Source organism: Bos indicus, chromosome 22 (genome assembly GCF_029378745.1).
Source record: "Bos indicus isolate NIAB-ARS_2022 breed Sahiwal x Tharparkar chromosome 22, NIAB-ARS_B.indTharparkar_mat_pri_1.0, whole genome shotgun sequence".
Lineage (NCBI taxonomy): Eukaryota > Metazoa > Chordata > Mammalia > Artiodactyla > Bovidae > Bos > Bos indicus.
Genome location: NC_091781.1, coordinates 17,862,630 through 17,879,315, shown reverse-complemented (window position 1 = coordinate 17,879,315; position 16,686 = coordinate 17,862,630). Strand labels below are relative to the sequence as shown.

The 16,686-nt window shown below is 45.9% G+C and overlaps 1 protein-coding gene and 1 long non-coding RNA gene across 2 annotated transcripts in view; one reads left to right on the top strand and one right to left on the bottom strand.

The window, feature by feature from the left end:
• Window positions 1-13,488, bottom strand: part of LOC139178589 (uncharacterized) — a 122,551-nt gene extending 109,063 nt beyond the window's left edge. Inside the window, exon 1 of the long non-coding RNA XR_011562969.1 lies at window positions 12,675-13,488. This is a non-coding gene — a long non-coding RNA (uncharacterized lncRNA). The remainder of the gene's footprint in view (window positions 1-12,674) is intronic.
• Window positions 6,392-16,686, top strand: part of LMCD1 (LIM and cysteine rich domains 1) — a 57,056-nt gene continuing 46,761 nt past the window's right edge. Inside the window, exon 1 of the mRNA XM_019984552.2 lies at window positions 6,392-6,549. Coding sequence (XP_019840111.2) covers window positions 6,508-6,549 — 42 coding nt within the window. The 5' untranslated portion in view covers window positions 6,392-6,507. The remainder of the gene's footprint in view (window positions 6,550-16,686) is intronic.

The following is a 16,686-nucleotide window of genomic DNA, read 5'->3' as shown; positions in this document are numbered from 1 at the left end:
CATATATATTGTACAAATGATGGGCCAAGCTGATACAATTAAAAGGTATTATGTGGTTCATGGTATGTTTATATCAATTAATACATATTAAAATATACTATGTGGTTCAGGGATTATTGATATCTACCTACTCTTAAGTGTTGGTTGTTTTTAATGAAAACAGTATGCTGAGAACAATCATAACCAAATAGAAGCCGTCACTCATGTATGTATATTAAAACAACTACAACTAAGCCGCGCTTGCAACACAGTAAAAACATCATCTTCCTGAGCCATGATGATTGTGGACTTTCTAAATTGGCATGAAACAAAGAGATCTGGGTTCAGGGTTTTGCTTGGCCTCATTTCTAGCTCTATGATCTTGAGGAAAGCACTCTCCCCTCCCAGCTCACTGCTTGAAACACACGTAGGATAGCAGACACTCAGCTGTGGGTCCCCCGCCCCTCGGCCTTGTTAGTTACCAACTGGATTTCTCTTAGAACCTCCTGGGTGTCCTTCTTGTGAGTTAACTAGTAAATCAGGTACTCGCACGCCCCTGCTTAAAACTCTGTGTAATACTCTGTCATATATGGTAGCCAGAGTCCACACAGAGCTTTTTTTTTTTTTTTTTCCTTTTTAACAGTTACTTTTATTTTTTTTTTAATTTATTTATTTTAATTGGAGGCTAACTACTTTACAATATTGTAGTGGTTTTTGCCATACATTGACATGAATCAGCCATGGGTGTACATGTGTTTCCCATCTTGAACCCCCCACCCCACAGAGAGCTATTAAGCATCTGCTGTGTGACTGACCTCAGCTGAGATGTCCTGTAAGTATAAAACACACACCAGGTTTCAAAGATGTAGCATGAAAAAAAGAATGGAAAACATCTCAATAATATTTTATAGGGGCTTCCCTGATAGCTCAGTTGGTAAAGAATCCACCTGCAATGCAGGAGATTTGATTTCTGGGCCGGGAAGATCCTTTGGAGAAGGGATAGGCTACCCACTCCAGTATTCTAGGGCTTCCCTTGTAGCTCAGCTGGTAAAGAATCCACCTGCAATGTGGGTAGACCTGGGTTAGATCTTTGGGTTGGGAAGATCCCCTGGAGAAGGGAATGTTTTATAGCATGCACAGATGGATATGATACCACTTCAGATATACTGGGTTAAATAAAATATAAACAGATTACCTTTCTGTAAATGTTTTTAATGTGACTATTAGAAACTTTTAAATAGCATATGTGGCTCACGTTATATCTCAGAGGGAAAGCACTGATCTACAGTTTCTCACTGTCCTCAGAAAAGAATTTAAACTCCTTAGCAGTATCCAAGGTGATTTGGTCCCCCCAGGGTTTCCTCACAAATTCTCCTCGTCCCTCATTATTCTCCAACTGCAGTGGCCCTATGATCCCTCAGACACATCAAGCCCATGCCCACCTTAGGGTCTTTTCATGTATGACATCATCCTTCTGGAATGCTCCTTCCATGGTGCTCTACTCATTGCAATGCTGACTCAAACTCCCTGTTTCTATTTCATCTCACACATCACCTCAGCCAGGCCTTTCTGGACCACCTGATCTCAAGGAGTCACACATTCAGTGACTCACTCCTCATTTCCTCCAAGGCGCTCACCGCCATTCTTAGCTACCTCATATGATGATCTGTCTGTTCCGTGTCAGCCTCCCCCCAGGGGAACAGCAGCTGTGTGAGGGAAGGACGCTTTCTGGTCTCACTCAGTCAGTGTCGCATCTTCAGCTCAGGGCTCCACCAGTTATAGTTCTCAGCTCAGTGTTTGCTGAATGCATGAATGAACAGGGAAAAGAGCAAGAAACTCAGAGACAAAAATTCCACTTAGGACAAACCCAGTGACGTGGAGGATGACACCACCATCTCGCTCTGATTGCTGACTCTTATCCTGTAATCAATCCTCTACAGTCACTATAGGAGGCAGTGTAATAACTAAAAGGACACAGTCTGGAGCTAAAAGCCCTGAGTTTGAATTTCAACTCTGCTACTTGCTGGAGTGGGACCCTGCATGAAGCCCTTGACTGTCCTAAATCTCTATTTTCTCCCACAGGTATAATTAGAATTATTAAGAAATAATTAGAATCATATCATGGTTGTCTTGAAGATCAAGTAAGATGACAGTTGTCAGTCTAAGAGTTCCAGTGATATTTATCAGACCAAGACATTCTTGAAGGGGAAGCATTCTTTTATTTACATGGGTGTCCTAAGCACCTAGAACAAGGACTGGTTTAAGGCAGACGCCCCAAAACTACTTGATGGATGAATAAAGTTTCTAAAAATCCCCAGCATCACAAAGCAATGACCTTGGGGAAATCAGATCTTTCCATTGTTCCAACCTGGAAAAGATACCCTATTTTCAGATACCCCATTTTCCTCCAAACAGAAGCAAAAGGATCCTAGCCATGGAGTGAGGCTTAAGATGTAATGGGTCGGCTCCGGCCATATCAGCCTGAAGGTGCCCGATCTCATCTGATCTCGGAAGATGTAATGGGTCCTATTTCCTCCATCTTCCAGAAGAATCCCAATTATAAGAGTCTGTCCAGGTGTCCAGACAAAACTGACTACAGATCCCCTGAAACCTTTGGCTTGAGAGTAGGATTTAAAAAGTCAGAGTCAGCCTCTTCAGCTGGGGACAGAACAAGTTCCAGAGGAGCAGGGAGCAGCTTTCTGCCCATGACAGGTTCTTTACTAGGAAAAAGGAAAAAAAGACAAGGCCAGAGGGCTTCACAGATAAAGAATCCACCTGTCAATGCAGGAGACATAAGAGATAGGAGTTTGATTCCTGAGTCAGGAAGATCCCCTGGTAGAAGGCATGGCAATCCACTCCAGTATTCTTGCCTGGAGAATCCCATGGACAAAGGAACCTGGTGGGCTTTGGTCTATAGGGTTGCAAAGAATCAGACACGACTGAAGCAACTTAGCAGGTACAAAAGACAAGGCCATCCAAGCAGTAGCTTTTGATTCTTACATTCTCAGAAACAGCCACAATATCTGCCTCCTTGATTGAAACTGGGGCCAAGGATAAAAATAAGGAGAGGGGAAGAGGGTCTTATTTGGATTCGTTTTTAAAGCTCATAAAAGTCAAATTTTTCCATGAAATGATAATTTTTCAAGATGGGGCAAGGAGTGTGGCTGGGAAGAGAGTGGGAAATGACTTCACTGGGCAGGCTTCTGCCTAGTTTGCAAAGGATAAAGCTTGCCTTTGTTGTTCTCCTGGCTTCTGTTCCCCGTAGCTCTGAAGTATAAAGGCTTCTGGCAGAACATCCCAGTTTCAACACCATTGTTCCTAGGATTTGCCACTGAAAGGGCTATTCACATGGAAACCTCTCCCAGGCCAGGCTTCCGTTGGCTACCATTTACTTACACCCTGGCTTAATCATGCAGCCCACCTAGGAAGTTTGGACAAACCAGACCAGGGATGGCCCTTCGCCATCTCTCCTAGTCCCACCTTGCCAACTGACTGCTGATTAAAAGCCAGAAGCCAACCTCCATTCATTCCACTGACATGTTCTGAGCATTGCTCGTGTGCTAGGTGTCAGAGCTACAGGTAGGGGCAAGTGAGACAAACATTGACAATAGCAGAAATCCATGAAAGAAGAAAAAGATCATTCTTCATGTTGTAAAAGAGGAGTAATAAATAGAAAGCCCTTTCCAGAATGCGAAAAAGGAGCCACAATTAGGGATCATGGGATCCCAAAATCAGATTTGGGATCACTGAAGATGATGATGTGTTAAGATCCAATTAGAGGGCTTCCCTATTGGCTCAGTGGTAAAGAATTTGCCTGCCAATGCAGAAGATACAAGTTCCATCCCTGATTCGGGAAGATCCTACATGCCAATGAGCAACTAAGCGCATGAGCCACAACTATTGATAGAGCCTGTGCTCTGGAGTCTGGGAGCTGCAACTACAGAATTTCAAGTGCCTTAGAGTCCATACTCCCCAACAAGAGAAGCCACCACAGAGAACAGCCCCCGCTCACCACAACTAGAGAAAAACCCATGCAGCAGTGAAGACCCAGCACAGCCAAAAGAGAAAAAAAAAGAAAAAGAAAAGAACCAGTGGAAGGTGTCTTTAAGGAAAGCACCTCCAAGAAGAGAAAAAGCCCTACGTAGTGACCTGCAGCTCCCCATTCCCTTCACATCAGGCCACACCATGCCTGTGAAGCCACTCTGCAGTCTCCTTGCTGCTGCTGCTGCTAAGTCGCTTCAGTCATGTCCGACTCTGTACGACCCCAGAGACGGCAGCCCACCAGGCTCCCCTGTCCCTGGGATTCTCCAGGCAAGAACACTGGAGTGGGTTGCCATTTCCTTCTCCAATGCATGAAAGTGAAAAGTGAAAGTGAAGTCACTCAGTCGTGTCTGACTCCTAGCGACCCCATGGACTGCAGCCCACCAGGCTCCTCCATCCATGGGATTTTCCAGGCAGTCTCCTTACAACCCAGGTTTTAGTCCACTTGAGCCCTGGTTTCCAGCAAAGGGTGACAGGAAGAAAACTTCATGACAAACAGTATTCTGTCTGTGAAAAAAGGTGAAAAAGGACTGTGTTTAATCCTCTGTCTAGGCTAGGATAATGGCTCTAGGAACCCAGGTCTGTGGAACTGGCTTAATATCTGTGGGTTTATAGGCAGACAGCGTGGCACAGTGAGTCCTGGTAGATTTTGACTTATAGGACTTGTGAGATGTTGCAAGAGACTTCATCCCAAGGATATGAGAAAACTTGCTTGTCCAGACCTGCATGACCCAATTAATCTGCAAAAAAAAAAATTAATTTCTTAGTTTATGGCTCGTTATCCTGAGCACCTTCTACCCAGGTGAAATCTCAGCCTCCCTCTCCCTGGTTAAAGCCTCACTGAGAAGTCCAGCTTTGAAGCACTGACCCTCTCTGATCATATTCCCTCATCTCTTAAATGGGAGTGATCATCATCAACATCATCATGTTATAATAACACTTGTGATAATTATGAGATTGTCATGAGAAAATAGGACTCCAGGAGTGAAGATGTATATGTTGGCATTTATAAAATCAGGACAGTGTTCTCTCCCTCCCTGAATCGGGACGATTTACACGAAAGCAAGTTATAAAAGGCAGATGAATATTTTACAAACATTAATTTTAAAGAAATCACGATTCCTTAAAAAACTGGAAATAGAACTGCCTTATGATCCAGCAATCCCACTGCTGGGCATACACACTGAGGAAACCAGAAGGGAAAGAGACACGTGTACCCCAATGTTCATCGCAGCACTGTTTATAATAGCCAGGACATGGAAGCAACCTAGATGCCCATCAGCAGATGAATGGATAAGAAAGCAGTGGTACATATACACAATGGAGTATTACTCAGCCATTAAAAAGAATACATTTGAATCAGTTCTAATGAGATGGATGAAACTGGAACCTATTATACAGAGTGAAGTAAGCCAGAAAGAAAAACACCAATACAGTATACTAACGCATATATATGGAATTTAGAAAGATGGTAACAATAACCCTGTGTACGAGACAGCAAAAGAGACACTGATGTATAGATCAGTCTTACGGACTCTGTGGGAGAGGGAGAGGGTGGGAAGATTTGGGAGAATAGCATTGAAACATGTATAATATCATGTATGAAATGAGTCGCCAGTCCAGGTTCGATGCACGATACTGGATGCTTGGGGCTGGTGTACTGGGACGACCCAGAGGGAGGGTATGGGGAGGGAGGAGGGAGGAGGGTTCAGGATGGGGAACACAGGTATACCTGTGGCGGATTCATTTCGATATTTGGCAAAACTAATACAATATTGTAAAGTTTAAAAATAAAATAAAATTTAAAAAAATAAAGAAATCACGACTCACTGGAATCTCACCTCCTCTCCGGTGATTGGCAAACTTGCCCAGGTTTGGGAAAAGCTAACCAGCTGAGTCAAGCTGCCGCCTACACCACCTGCCCACCCCCGCTCCCCTCACACCCTCCAGACGACAAGGCAGAAAGGGTGGGCAGGAGAACACAGCTCAGCATTTATTTTTGGACCCAGTTCACTAAAAATACCCCAAGCCTCCCTGTTTGATCACTCTCCCTTTTGACCTGAATGGATCGCAGGGCCCCGGCGGCCCGCCCCACCCTCAACCCGTTGTCCTTTAAAGGAGAAGGGCGTGGGGAAGGATTCCTGCCGCTCAGGGACAGATGTGCGCCACCCGGACAGGCAGGGGCCGCGGCCTCACTGACGTCAGGGAAGCGCTCAATCAGCCGCAGCCTCCCGGCCGGGCCCGAACACCCGAAGGGTTGGGGGGGTACCCGCGAGCTGGGATTGGCTGGCCAAGTGCAAGCGCCCGCGCCGATTGGCTGGCGAGGTTTTAGAGGGAGTCCCGCTCTCCAATTAAAGGGCCCCGCCGCACCCGGCTGCTCACAGAGCTCTCCCTGGGCCAGCGATCTTAGCCATTCAAGCACAGCTGTCCCCACTGCACGCCCTCGCGCCTAAGCCTGAGCAGCCAGGCGCTGTCTGTCCGAAGAGGATGGCAAAGGTGGCCAAGGACCTCAACCCGAGAGTTCAGAAGGTGAGCTGAGATCTGTCTGTACTTGGGCAGATCCTTATTTTCCCATTTCCCTCTCCTGTTTGAAGAGGCTTTCGTAGATGTATGGAGAAAAAAGTTCACTAAATTCCAAGACTTTATAGAAAATAGAATCGTTGGGAATACAGGTTTGAGCTAACAGGCACATACCCCAAATGCTACTCTTAAAAGCCTTTGTGTAAAGTATTTGCAACAGATCTTGGTTCTTTGATGATGCTAATTAAAATTTAAATAAGGTAAAACTTTTTTCTTAAATGTTAACTCTGTGCTTTTGGAGGAGTGGGCAAGGAACCCTACCCTCCTCCTCCAGTGATTGAGGTGAAGGTGGGAAGGGGTGATATTTACTCACAAGGAATCTACCCCTGTGCTCTCATCCCAACATTTTCTGTTTTTCACACACACATACAAAGAAACCAGTTTCTTTAGTTGGTGTTGGCAGTGGCGACAGTTCCAGCACACGGGAACTAATTTCTGTCCCCAGGGTCTTCACTTTTCCCTTTCAAGAAGGGCTGGCTGGGAGCCCAGAAGGTCATGGGTGAATGACTGCCCGAGGGGCCTGCAGCTGTGCCCTTAGCTCCAATCCCTGATGGTTACTTACCTGCAAACCGTGGGGGGCGGGGGCGTGGAGGGGGGAGGTTGTCACAGGCTAGGGGCTAAGAGGACCTGTGAACTGGAAGGAAGCCCAGAGACAGCCTAGACCAGTGAAGAAACTGAGTCTCAGGGTCACAGAGAGTTGGTTCAGGGAGGCAGTGGAGCCTATGGGAAAGCCTTAGGCATGGAAACCCCAGTTGTGCCACTTTCTAGCTGCGCAACTTTCTAGCTGCACCACAATGACCAACCACGTCCATCACCTTTCTGAGCCTCAGTTCCCTTGTCTCCCATAGAGGGATGTTAGGCCCCGCCTCCCTCACAGCAGCAATAATAGCTATGGTACCCCGTAGTGTTCTCTCCCAAAGTAGTTATTTTTAAACTTAAACTCTGATTTCAGGGAAAATCAGAGTTTTGGTCTTTCAAGGCAAAGTCCCCTGTAAACATTTGCTATTACCTGGGCAAGGCGGGATAGAATGAGAGGGGGAAAGAAAAAGAAAAACTATGTCAGAATCAAAATGCAAGTCAGCCACTTAGAGGTGCAGGATTTACGTATCTAATTTACGACTGTACCCCTGCAAGGCTGACCTGCCCCAGACTCCCACACAGAGTCCATCAGACCTTCTGAATGTGTACACCAGGGCAGACTTCATCCAGAGAGCATCTCTCTGGAATGTTCCTGCCCCCCACCCCCACCCCCGCTTCACAGTTGCCAGACTGTTTGCAGAATCCAGTCATCTCTCCTTCTCTGGAATTCTCACAACATGTTAGACCTTGGTAAGCTACCTGTCCTGTTAATTTCTACCTACTAATGAGTCAGGCACACACTGCTCTTACTTTTCTGCCCATCTTTCTAAATCCCTTGAGGGACAAACCTTTCTTGCTCATCTCTGTTCCGACGCAGGCTGCCACGCACAGCATGACTCAATAAACTATGAGTGAACCAGCTAAGACCATAGTGTTCGCAGACAGTACAGTCTGTGTGTTACTGTTTTCTAACTTGTGGCAGCTCCAACATATTTGTGTGTCTGAACTGCCTCCCCAGATTCAGCCAAAGTAAAAGAGTTCAGAGCGAAAGGGGCAGTGTCTCATTGTCCAGTGGCACATCAGATGATTCAGGGTGGTTTTATTACAAGCTGATGGACAGTTAATGTGTGAAGGGAGACAGGAGACACGGAACCTCTCTCCTCAGCACAGCCCGGGTCCCCACTCGGAGGAAGCCTTGTTTTTATTTTCCTTTGCATGGGAGAGTGTGATTATCCGGATTAGAGGTGGAACACAGTCTCCTACTTGTCACCCTCTAGTGCCAACTTCCTTGCCCTGCAAAGGGTTTATTTTCCATTTAGATCCAATTACAGGCTTAGTGAAAGAATGTGGTGGGTATAGATGAAAGGGCGGATATTTTTTACCCCTTGGGACTGTGACAATCAGGAGGAGGATCACCACATGGGTGATGAACCCAGGTCCTCCACTCAGAAAGCCGAGGGAAGGGAAGGGAATGGGGGGAAATCTCTCCTTGCTGAGGTGTGTATCGGCGGTTAAATGCTGGGTTGTATCAACAGCGCGCTGCAGAGCTTTTATGGCATATTTACTTTTTAAATCTGCCACAGTGGTGGATTTGCTAACATTTGGCTTCAGGAGGCATAATCACACATAGGCATTTTGAAGCAATTTCATAGACTCTTAGAGCTGCAAGGGACCGATTTACAAAATGAGAAATGGTTTCAAATGGCCTCCATGAGGACTCCGCTGCCCTGCACCCAAAGGGAGGGGGGCCACAGGGAATCCCAAGAGCTGGGAAGCCAGAAACAGTCTTTGAGAGAGAGAACATTAAAATCTCCAAGTTGGGGCAGCCTTTGAGATCATCTCCCCAATTCCAGGCAGACAGGGGAACTGGCCATGGGTCCCATCCTTAGTTCATGGCAGGGTATAGAAACAGTCCCTTCCCTCCTCCTATCTGCACTGAGCCAAATGCTCCCATTGGCTACTCTTGAGCCCTGGTTTGTTTTTCGACTGGGAAAAAAGTTTCCTAGCATGGAGATCTTGTTCCCTGAGAATCAGGAACTAGCCAACATTCCCTGGTAACAAAAAGCCTGGAAGATCAAATGCCATTTCTCTTGGTGGAATCAACCACCACTGTGGGTGTGTTCTTCTCTGGTTTATTAAGTCATCAGTATTCTTGTAACCAGCCTGGGGTTCAAATCCCAGCTCCACCACCTACTAGCTATGTGCTCCTGTGCAAGCTGATTAACTTCTGAGTCTGTGCCCTCATCTGAAAACTGAGGAGACACTAAAAGCATCTCTCTCCCAGTTCAGTTCAGTTTCTCAGTCGTGTCCAACTCTTTGCGACCCCATGAATCACAGCACACCAGGCCTCCCTGTCCGTCACCAATTCCCGGAGTTCACTCAAACTCAGGTCCATCGAGTCGGTGATGCCATCCAGCCATCTCATCCTCTGTCTTCCCCTTTTCCTCCTGCCCCCAATCCCTCCCAGCATCAGAGTCTTTTCCAATGAGTCAACTCTTCGCATGAGGTGGCCAAAGTACTTAACTTTCCTTCCAAGGGGCCCATAATCATTAAATGAGCTGACGTATACAAAGGGCTCAGCCCCTGAGTGCAAGTAGACTTGGCCGTTATTATTGTCGGTGGTGGTGGTTGTATATTTCAGTGAGCGTGTGATTGCTGAATGGAGTCTTTTGGTGAATGAGGACACACTTTTCTTCTTCAGATGACTGGCCCATCTGAAGAGCAACTAATTTTCACTCAACTGAACGAAAGCCAGCGGCCTTGATAACCTAGAACAAGGACTGATGACCTTGTCTTCATTCTAGCCTAACACATACAAAATCTGCTTACACAACAGAGATCATCAGTCAGTGAGCATTTCACTCTGGAGTCCTGGAATAGTTAGGCCTAGAAGGAGACATGGAGCTCTTCTCACTTTATAGATATAGGAACCGAGACCCAGAGTAGTCAGGTCCTTTCTCTGAGACTGCTAAGAAGGTGGGCCGGGGCCCAGTAGGCTCTGCAAGAATACAGGCTCTTGGCTGCCAAAGAACCATTTGCAGGAATTTAGAAAGGACTAGAACAAAGAGATCTGAGAGCATGTTCACTGCTGCCTGTGTGCCTGCCAGTGGACCGGCTCCAGAGGGTTCTATTTCTCACCCCTCAGCACAATGTCCGAGGAGCATGAAAGGATGGTTCGTCCAAGTGCATTGCCAGGGTCAGCTGGGCGTCTCCCTCCACCCCTTCTCCACATCACGTCCCTCTTGGCTTTCCTGTCCTCCAGCTACGCCCTCCCCCCTGTACTCAGCCCTTCCTGCTTTCACCTCCAGTTCCTGCCGTGTGCAAAACTGCTGGCACGCCGCCTGGGTGAGCCGATCCAATGTCAACACGGCTCCTCGAGAATTGTCCTTGGCTCCCTCCATCTTAGAAATATATTAAGCTGTCATTTAAAGACTTTAATAGCCAAATCATTGGAGACATGCCCATAGGTGTATAAGCAACTTGGCCCAAAGAGAACCATATTAAAAAAGAAAGAAAGAAATTATCCAAGTCCTTAAAGTTCTCCCCAGACAGATGGCTAAAGCCATTACTTGTACACTGAGGATGTTTGTCATGTCGCACAGACGTATTCGAATATGTGGGGTTAGGGTTGACAATTGATTTGCACCAATACATCTGCCCCCTGAGGTGGTTGGGGGCAGGGAAAGGTATCTCGCAGGTCAGCTCTAGGCTTTATTCTAGCCATCTCAGCTCCAAGACCTTCTCCTGGCCCAGAGCTGACCAACAGTTCTACAAGCAGGACATGGAGTGACTTTGGCATTCCCCTCTGAAGATCCCACAGTTTGATCTCCTCTCCATGTTAACTGGCCAGAGGTGACGAGGGAGAAAAAGAATGAGCTGGATTCAGCAAAGGCTGGGGACCGGGAGGAGGGGCAGATGTGCAGACTCACATGAGCATCTTCCTTTCCCTCCGCTGCCCTGGCCACTTCCAGGGAGGGTTAGATCAGGAGCAGAGAAGTCAGGGAATAGTACCTCTTGTAACCCACCCTCTAGGGTCAGCTGGGCTCCAACAGAGAGATGCCATTTGCCTTTGCAAGGGAGAATCTTTCTTTTCAACTTCCACATTCAAAATAGTGTGTTTATAATAAAGTGGAAATCGGTCCTGAAAGCACAGACCTTGGCAGTCCTTATCTCCCCCATGTTCATCCAACACCACTGAAATATGTATGATAAGCAGAGTTTTCTGGCAAGGGGCCAAGCTGTCACAGTAACTGCAAGCATTTACTGGTGACTTTGGACAGGTCGCTTTTCCTCAGAAGGGGCTGACTTTGAATGACGGCTGGAAACTTCATTCCTCCTGCCGTCCACTGACCTTTTCTGGACCCCAGACTGTCTCCTAAATAACACATGATTATGGGAAAACAGGACACAAACGCCATTCCATTGAGAGCAGAACTGGGGAAGAGCTTTTTGAGACCTCCACAAGGAAGAGACAGCTGCTGCTCTCTACGTGCCTTCATTTGGAAATAGTCCCCTCTTCCCCTTCATTTGCTGATTAGGAAGATTTGGCTGGCAGCTGCTGCTGTGATCTCACCAGGTGCAGGGCCACCAACCACTTCCACTGGAGACCCTCAAGGTCGTACCATTTCCTTCATTTCCCATGCAACTTTCAGTCCTGAACCCATTCTTGGAGCTCTGTTGTTCAGTCCCTAAGTCATGTCCGATTCCTTGTGACCCCATGAACTGCAGCACGCCAGGCTTCCCTGTCCTTCACTATCTCCCTGAGTTTGCTCAAACTCATGTCCATTGAGTCAGTGATGCCATCCAACCATCTCATCCTCTGTTGCCCCCTTCTCCTCTTGCCCTCAGTTTTTCCAGCATTAGTGTCTTTTCCAGTGAGTCAACTCTTCTCATCAGGTAGCCAAAGTATTGGAGCTTCAGCATCAGTCCTTCCAATGAATATTCAGGGTTTATTTCTTTTAGAATTGACTAGTTTGACCTCGTTGTTGTCCAAGGGACTCTCAACATCTTCTCCAGCACCACAGTTCAAAAGTGTCAATTCTTTGGCGCTCAGCCTTTTATATAATCCAACTCTCACATCCATACATGACTACTGAAAAAAACGATAGGTTTGACTATACGGACCTTTGCCGGCAAAGTGATGTCTCTGCTTTTTAATACACTGTCTAGGTTTGTCATAGCTATTTTTCCAAGAAGGAAGCATCTTTAAATCTCAGAGCTTAGAGTATATCAATGGCCCAGATCTGCAGAAGCTCCAGAACTGCCTTCTATAAAGCTTTTCAAGAAACAGCGAAATAAGAAGTCTGGTCTCCTGTGTGGACCTAGACTGTTTTAGTGGCCTAAACTTGTTTTTGGTATTTAGGCCTAAATATTTGATGTGGAATTTCAGTTGGGCTTTCACAAAAGCAGAAATACTAGTACAATCACAAAGCTTTGGAAAAGCCCTAAATCAAGCCTTTGTTCACTGTCTGCTCTTCCATATGAGAAGTGCTTACCTGTGGTCTTACTTTCATGATCCATTTGGACTCTGGTCCCCCCGAGGATCTGCACAAAGATTCATCTGTTCTCTGCTAGGATGGACAAGTTTGGGGAAAGGCAAGGGAAAGGAAAAAAGAGAGACATCTTTTGAGTACACTCAGGATGCCTGATGTTTTCTCTCGCTTGTTTCATTTAGTCTTTAGGACTACATTACAAACATAATGATGTCCTTTTTACACATGAGTAAATGAAGACTGAGGGTTTCAATGACTCACCTAAGATCTTATAATGACAGATTAAGAACTCACACCCATTTTTCTCGGACTCTAAAACTGAAGCCCTTTCCACTGCAGGAAGACACCAGAAGGCTTTTGTCAGAAGCAGAAGTCTGGTGGAGAAGGACTAGGATTACTACCTCAGGCTTCACACACAGATGAAGGTCAGCCCACTGCTGACGGTGATTCAGGGATGGCCCAGCATTTGCCAAAGGTTATCAGGCCTCTGTACCTCTCTGATGTTTCTTGGCCACAACCAGGTATATGCTGTCATCCACACCAAGTCAAAGCCATTTCCCAGGTAGAAAAGAAAGACTTCCTAGATCTGTTCCTTTGGTTTTCTAGAAGTCTGCTAGAACTGTCTAGAGAGGAGGCTGGTAGAGAGACAATCTAAGGGATCATATAATAGTATCCAAAAATTACTGAAGAAGCAAGGACACTGGACAAAAAAAAAAAAAAATCCTAGAGATCCAAGCTCCAGAGCTTCCAGGAAATTCTATCCTGGGGATAAGCTTGGCCTCTGGAATGCGTATTCTCTACATGCCTGGTCAGCCTGACTCACGGTCTACCCAATAACACAGGAATCAGGACCAAGCAAAACACAGCCCGAGCCCCCACCAGGACATGCTTTAAAAGGAAATAAGATTGCTGAGGGAGAAGAAACCAAAGGCTCTATTTGGCAAGTCACTCTTTTTGTAGGACAAAGTTGGCGCCAGGGTCCAGCCCGTGGCAGTTGTTTTAAATCCATATGATATGTGTATGTATTGATTTTTTCCCCCTCCTCCTATTTTAAAATATGGGTTCCTTTGTAAAATAAATCTTTGGAGAAAATGTGAAGGAATCATTAGATAAAAGAGCTGAGAAGAATCTACTGATCTGCTTGGTCAGTCCCTTCAGGTGGCAGAGGGGACATGGGGGCAAAATGTTATATCCAAAATTTGCATGTGACGTAGCAGAGAGGCACTGGCTCACAGCATCTTGAAAGAATGAAGAAAAGGGTATCTTCTCTGTTTCATCACTTCCATGCCCAGGGTCCCCTGACTTCATGTCACCCTCATACCCTCAAAGCTCAGAAGGTCAGGTGAACATTTTGGCTGTGAATGTAGCTTTGGCCACACAGTTTAAAGGCCATTTTGAGAAGCAGTTAAACATGCAACCTTTGCAAGCATGGAGATCTAGATGTGATGTGTAGTTCTGCCTTTTCATGGGTCTGCAACCCAGTTGCTTACTCCTCTCTGGACCTCTAGTTCCTCATCTGAGGAAGAGAGTTAATAATAGTTCTATATTTAAGCAATAGTCTAATGAGAAAGCATGTAAAGCACCTGGATGCATAGTATGTTCTCGAAATAACATTTCCTCCTGCTGCTGTTAGTATCCTCTTCTCATCAGCCCCAGCACAGAAATCCTATAGGAAGTTAAGTGCTAGAACGTGGAAGACCAAGTTCATCTTACTGACATCACCGGTGGCTTCTGAGATATCAGATTGCAGGACCTTCTCTTTGTAGCTAAACTTAGACCTGGCCATAAATAGACCTGGGTCACAGCATCTGCAAAAATCAGGACAATGGCAACAATGTGCCTTGGGTGTCTGGTTGCTACACTTCTAAAAAGTAGTCCTCTTCATGGAGACCATTCGTTGGTCCCAGCTAGGTGATTTTACCCAGGCACTTAGACACGCCAAGCCTCGGATGTCTTGCTTTTTAAAACAGCTTAATAGTCACCATTTCTTGATTTAGCAGATATTTATTTAATACCTATTATATGCCAGGCACTCTGCTGAGCGCTCAATACAAGACAATGAAAAAGAAAGTTCTAGTCCCTGCCTTGCAGACTTGAGTCCAGTGGACTGTGTTTCACATGAAAGTATAAGAGGGAAGATCTCTGGAAAAGGGCATGGTAACCCCCTCCAGTATTCTTGCCTGGAGAATCCCCATGGACTGAGGAGCCTGGTGGGCTGCAGGCCATGGGCTCACAAAGAATCAGACACGACTGAAGCAACTTGGCACACATGGGAGGGAAGAGCCAAATAATGTCAGGTTCTATTACTCTGTGTTTTCCTTGACCTCCTCCATCTCAAAGACACAGAGACACACAGACACACCACTCTTTTTCTCCTCTTTTACTGTCTGCCCTCAGATTTGAGCGTTGCACACATCTGAGCCACTCCCAACCCCAGTTATCTCTACAGTATCACAGTGATGTACGTATGACAATTCTGCTCCCGGTTGTTGCATTTTAACAGGGCATTGAGTGAAGAGAAGTCTGGGAAAGGCAATGACCAGTGAACAGTGGCCTCTTCAGCCCCACTGCAGACACACGGTGGTAGACCAGTTGTCTGTGTACAGCCCATGTCCTCCAAGGCAGCTCAGCACCCCAGGCTCTGTCCTTTCAGATGCTGGTGTCAGGGGCACCAAAGGGCAGGAACACAGGGTGAGAGCTCTTGGCTGACTAATGCCCCATAAGAAACCTGCCTTAGGAAGGTAGCAGCTATTTGGGTGGTGTGACTAAGAGGCATTTCCACGTACTGATTCATGGCTGACCACCAAGGTGACTGACCCAGCTAGTCCTCTGGCTAGAAGAGTTGGAGGGGAATGGAGCCCAGCCCTGCCCTCATCCTGGAGGACAGCCACCCACCTGCCGAGGGATACCTGTGCTCCCCACCCCCACTTTGGCCCTGTGGTCACCAGTGTCCTTGTTAAGGGGTCTGGCTCTGATGGGGGGAGGGGTCAGCATTTGAGGCTTATTTTAGAGAAAGTGTGGGAGGGAGATTTTGTTTTTACTCTTGTTAATATCAACAGACAGAGGAGAGGGGTTTTTTAAAACAAGGATCTGTGGATAGAATTGATATTATCAAGGAACAGAAATGAAGAAAAATAGTGCATCCTTATATACCTAACCTCTAACCAAAATGAAACATTTCTTTTTTTTCATTATAAATGAAAACAAAAGCCCTGGCAGTGTAGCATCCTCTGTGCTTTTTTTTTTTTTAAAGCAAATAAAGCTATTGAATGTGACATTTAAGTTAGAAAAAGATAACTGGCTATAGGCCCTGTGTCCTTCATACTGACTGAAATCTGATATTTTCATATCCTATTACAGCCAAGAGAGATGCCAGGCATACTGCTCATACTCATCCTTGTTCTGAAATAACAGTAATTAAATCCATGACTGGTGTTGTTAATTAATTTAACAAAGGCATGTTATGTTACTAAATTACAGATTAGCTTTTACATATTGATATTATTTCAGTAATATTCATTTTCTTTGTAATCCTACATATTTTCATTTGTGCTTTTAGAACATGGTTCTGAGAAGGGACACTTTCATATCAGACAAAAGGACACAAACAGATTAAGACTTCAGTCAAAAAAAGCTCTAACAATACATACACACACACAAATATTTGCATACATGCATATGTATACACACACGCACATGTGGGTTGAGTTCTGAGGCTCTGGGATGGAGTAGACACACTGAGTTCAAATCCCAGCTCTGTCACCTGCTTCCTATCTGGGGAATCCCATTACCTCTGAGCCTCAGTTTTTTCATCTATAGAATGGGCCTAAAAGTTGTCCTCATGACAATAACCTATAAAGTTCCTAACACAGCATTTGACGGCTCCTGAGTGTGTGTTTTTGAACTATGGTGTTGGAGAAGACTATTGAGAGTCCCTTGGACTGCAAGGAGATCCAACCAGTCCATTCTGAAGGAGATCAGCTCTGGGATTTCTTTGGAAAGAATGATGCTAAAG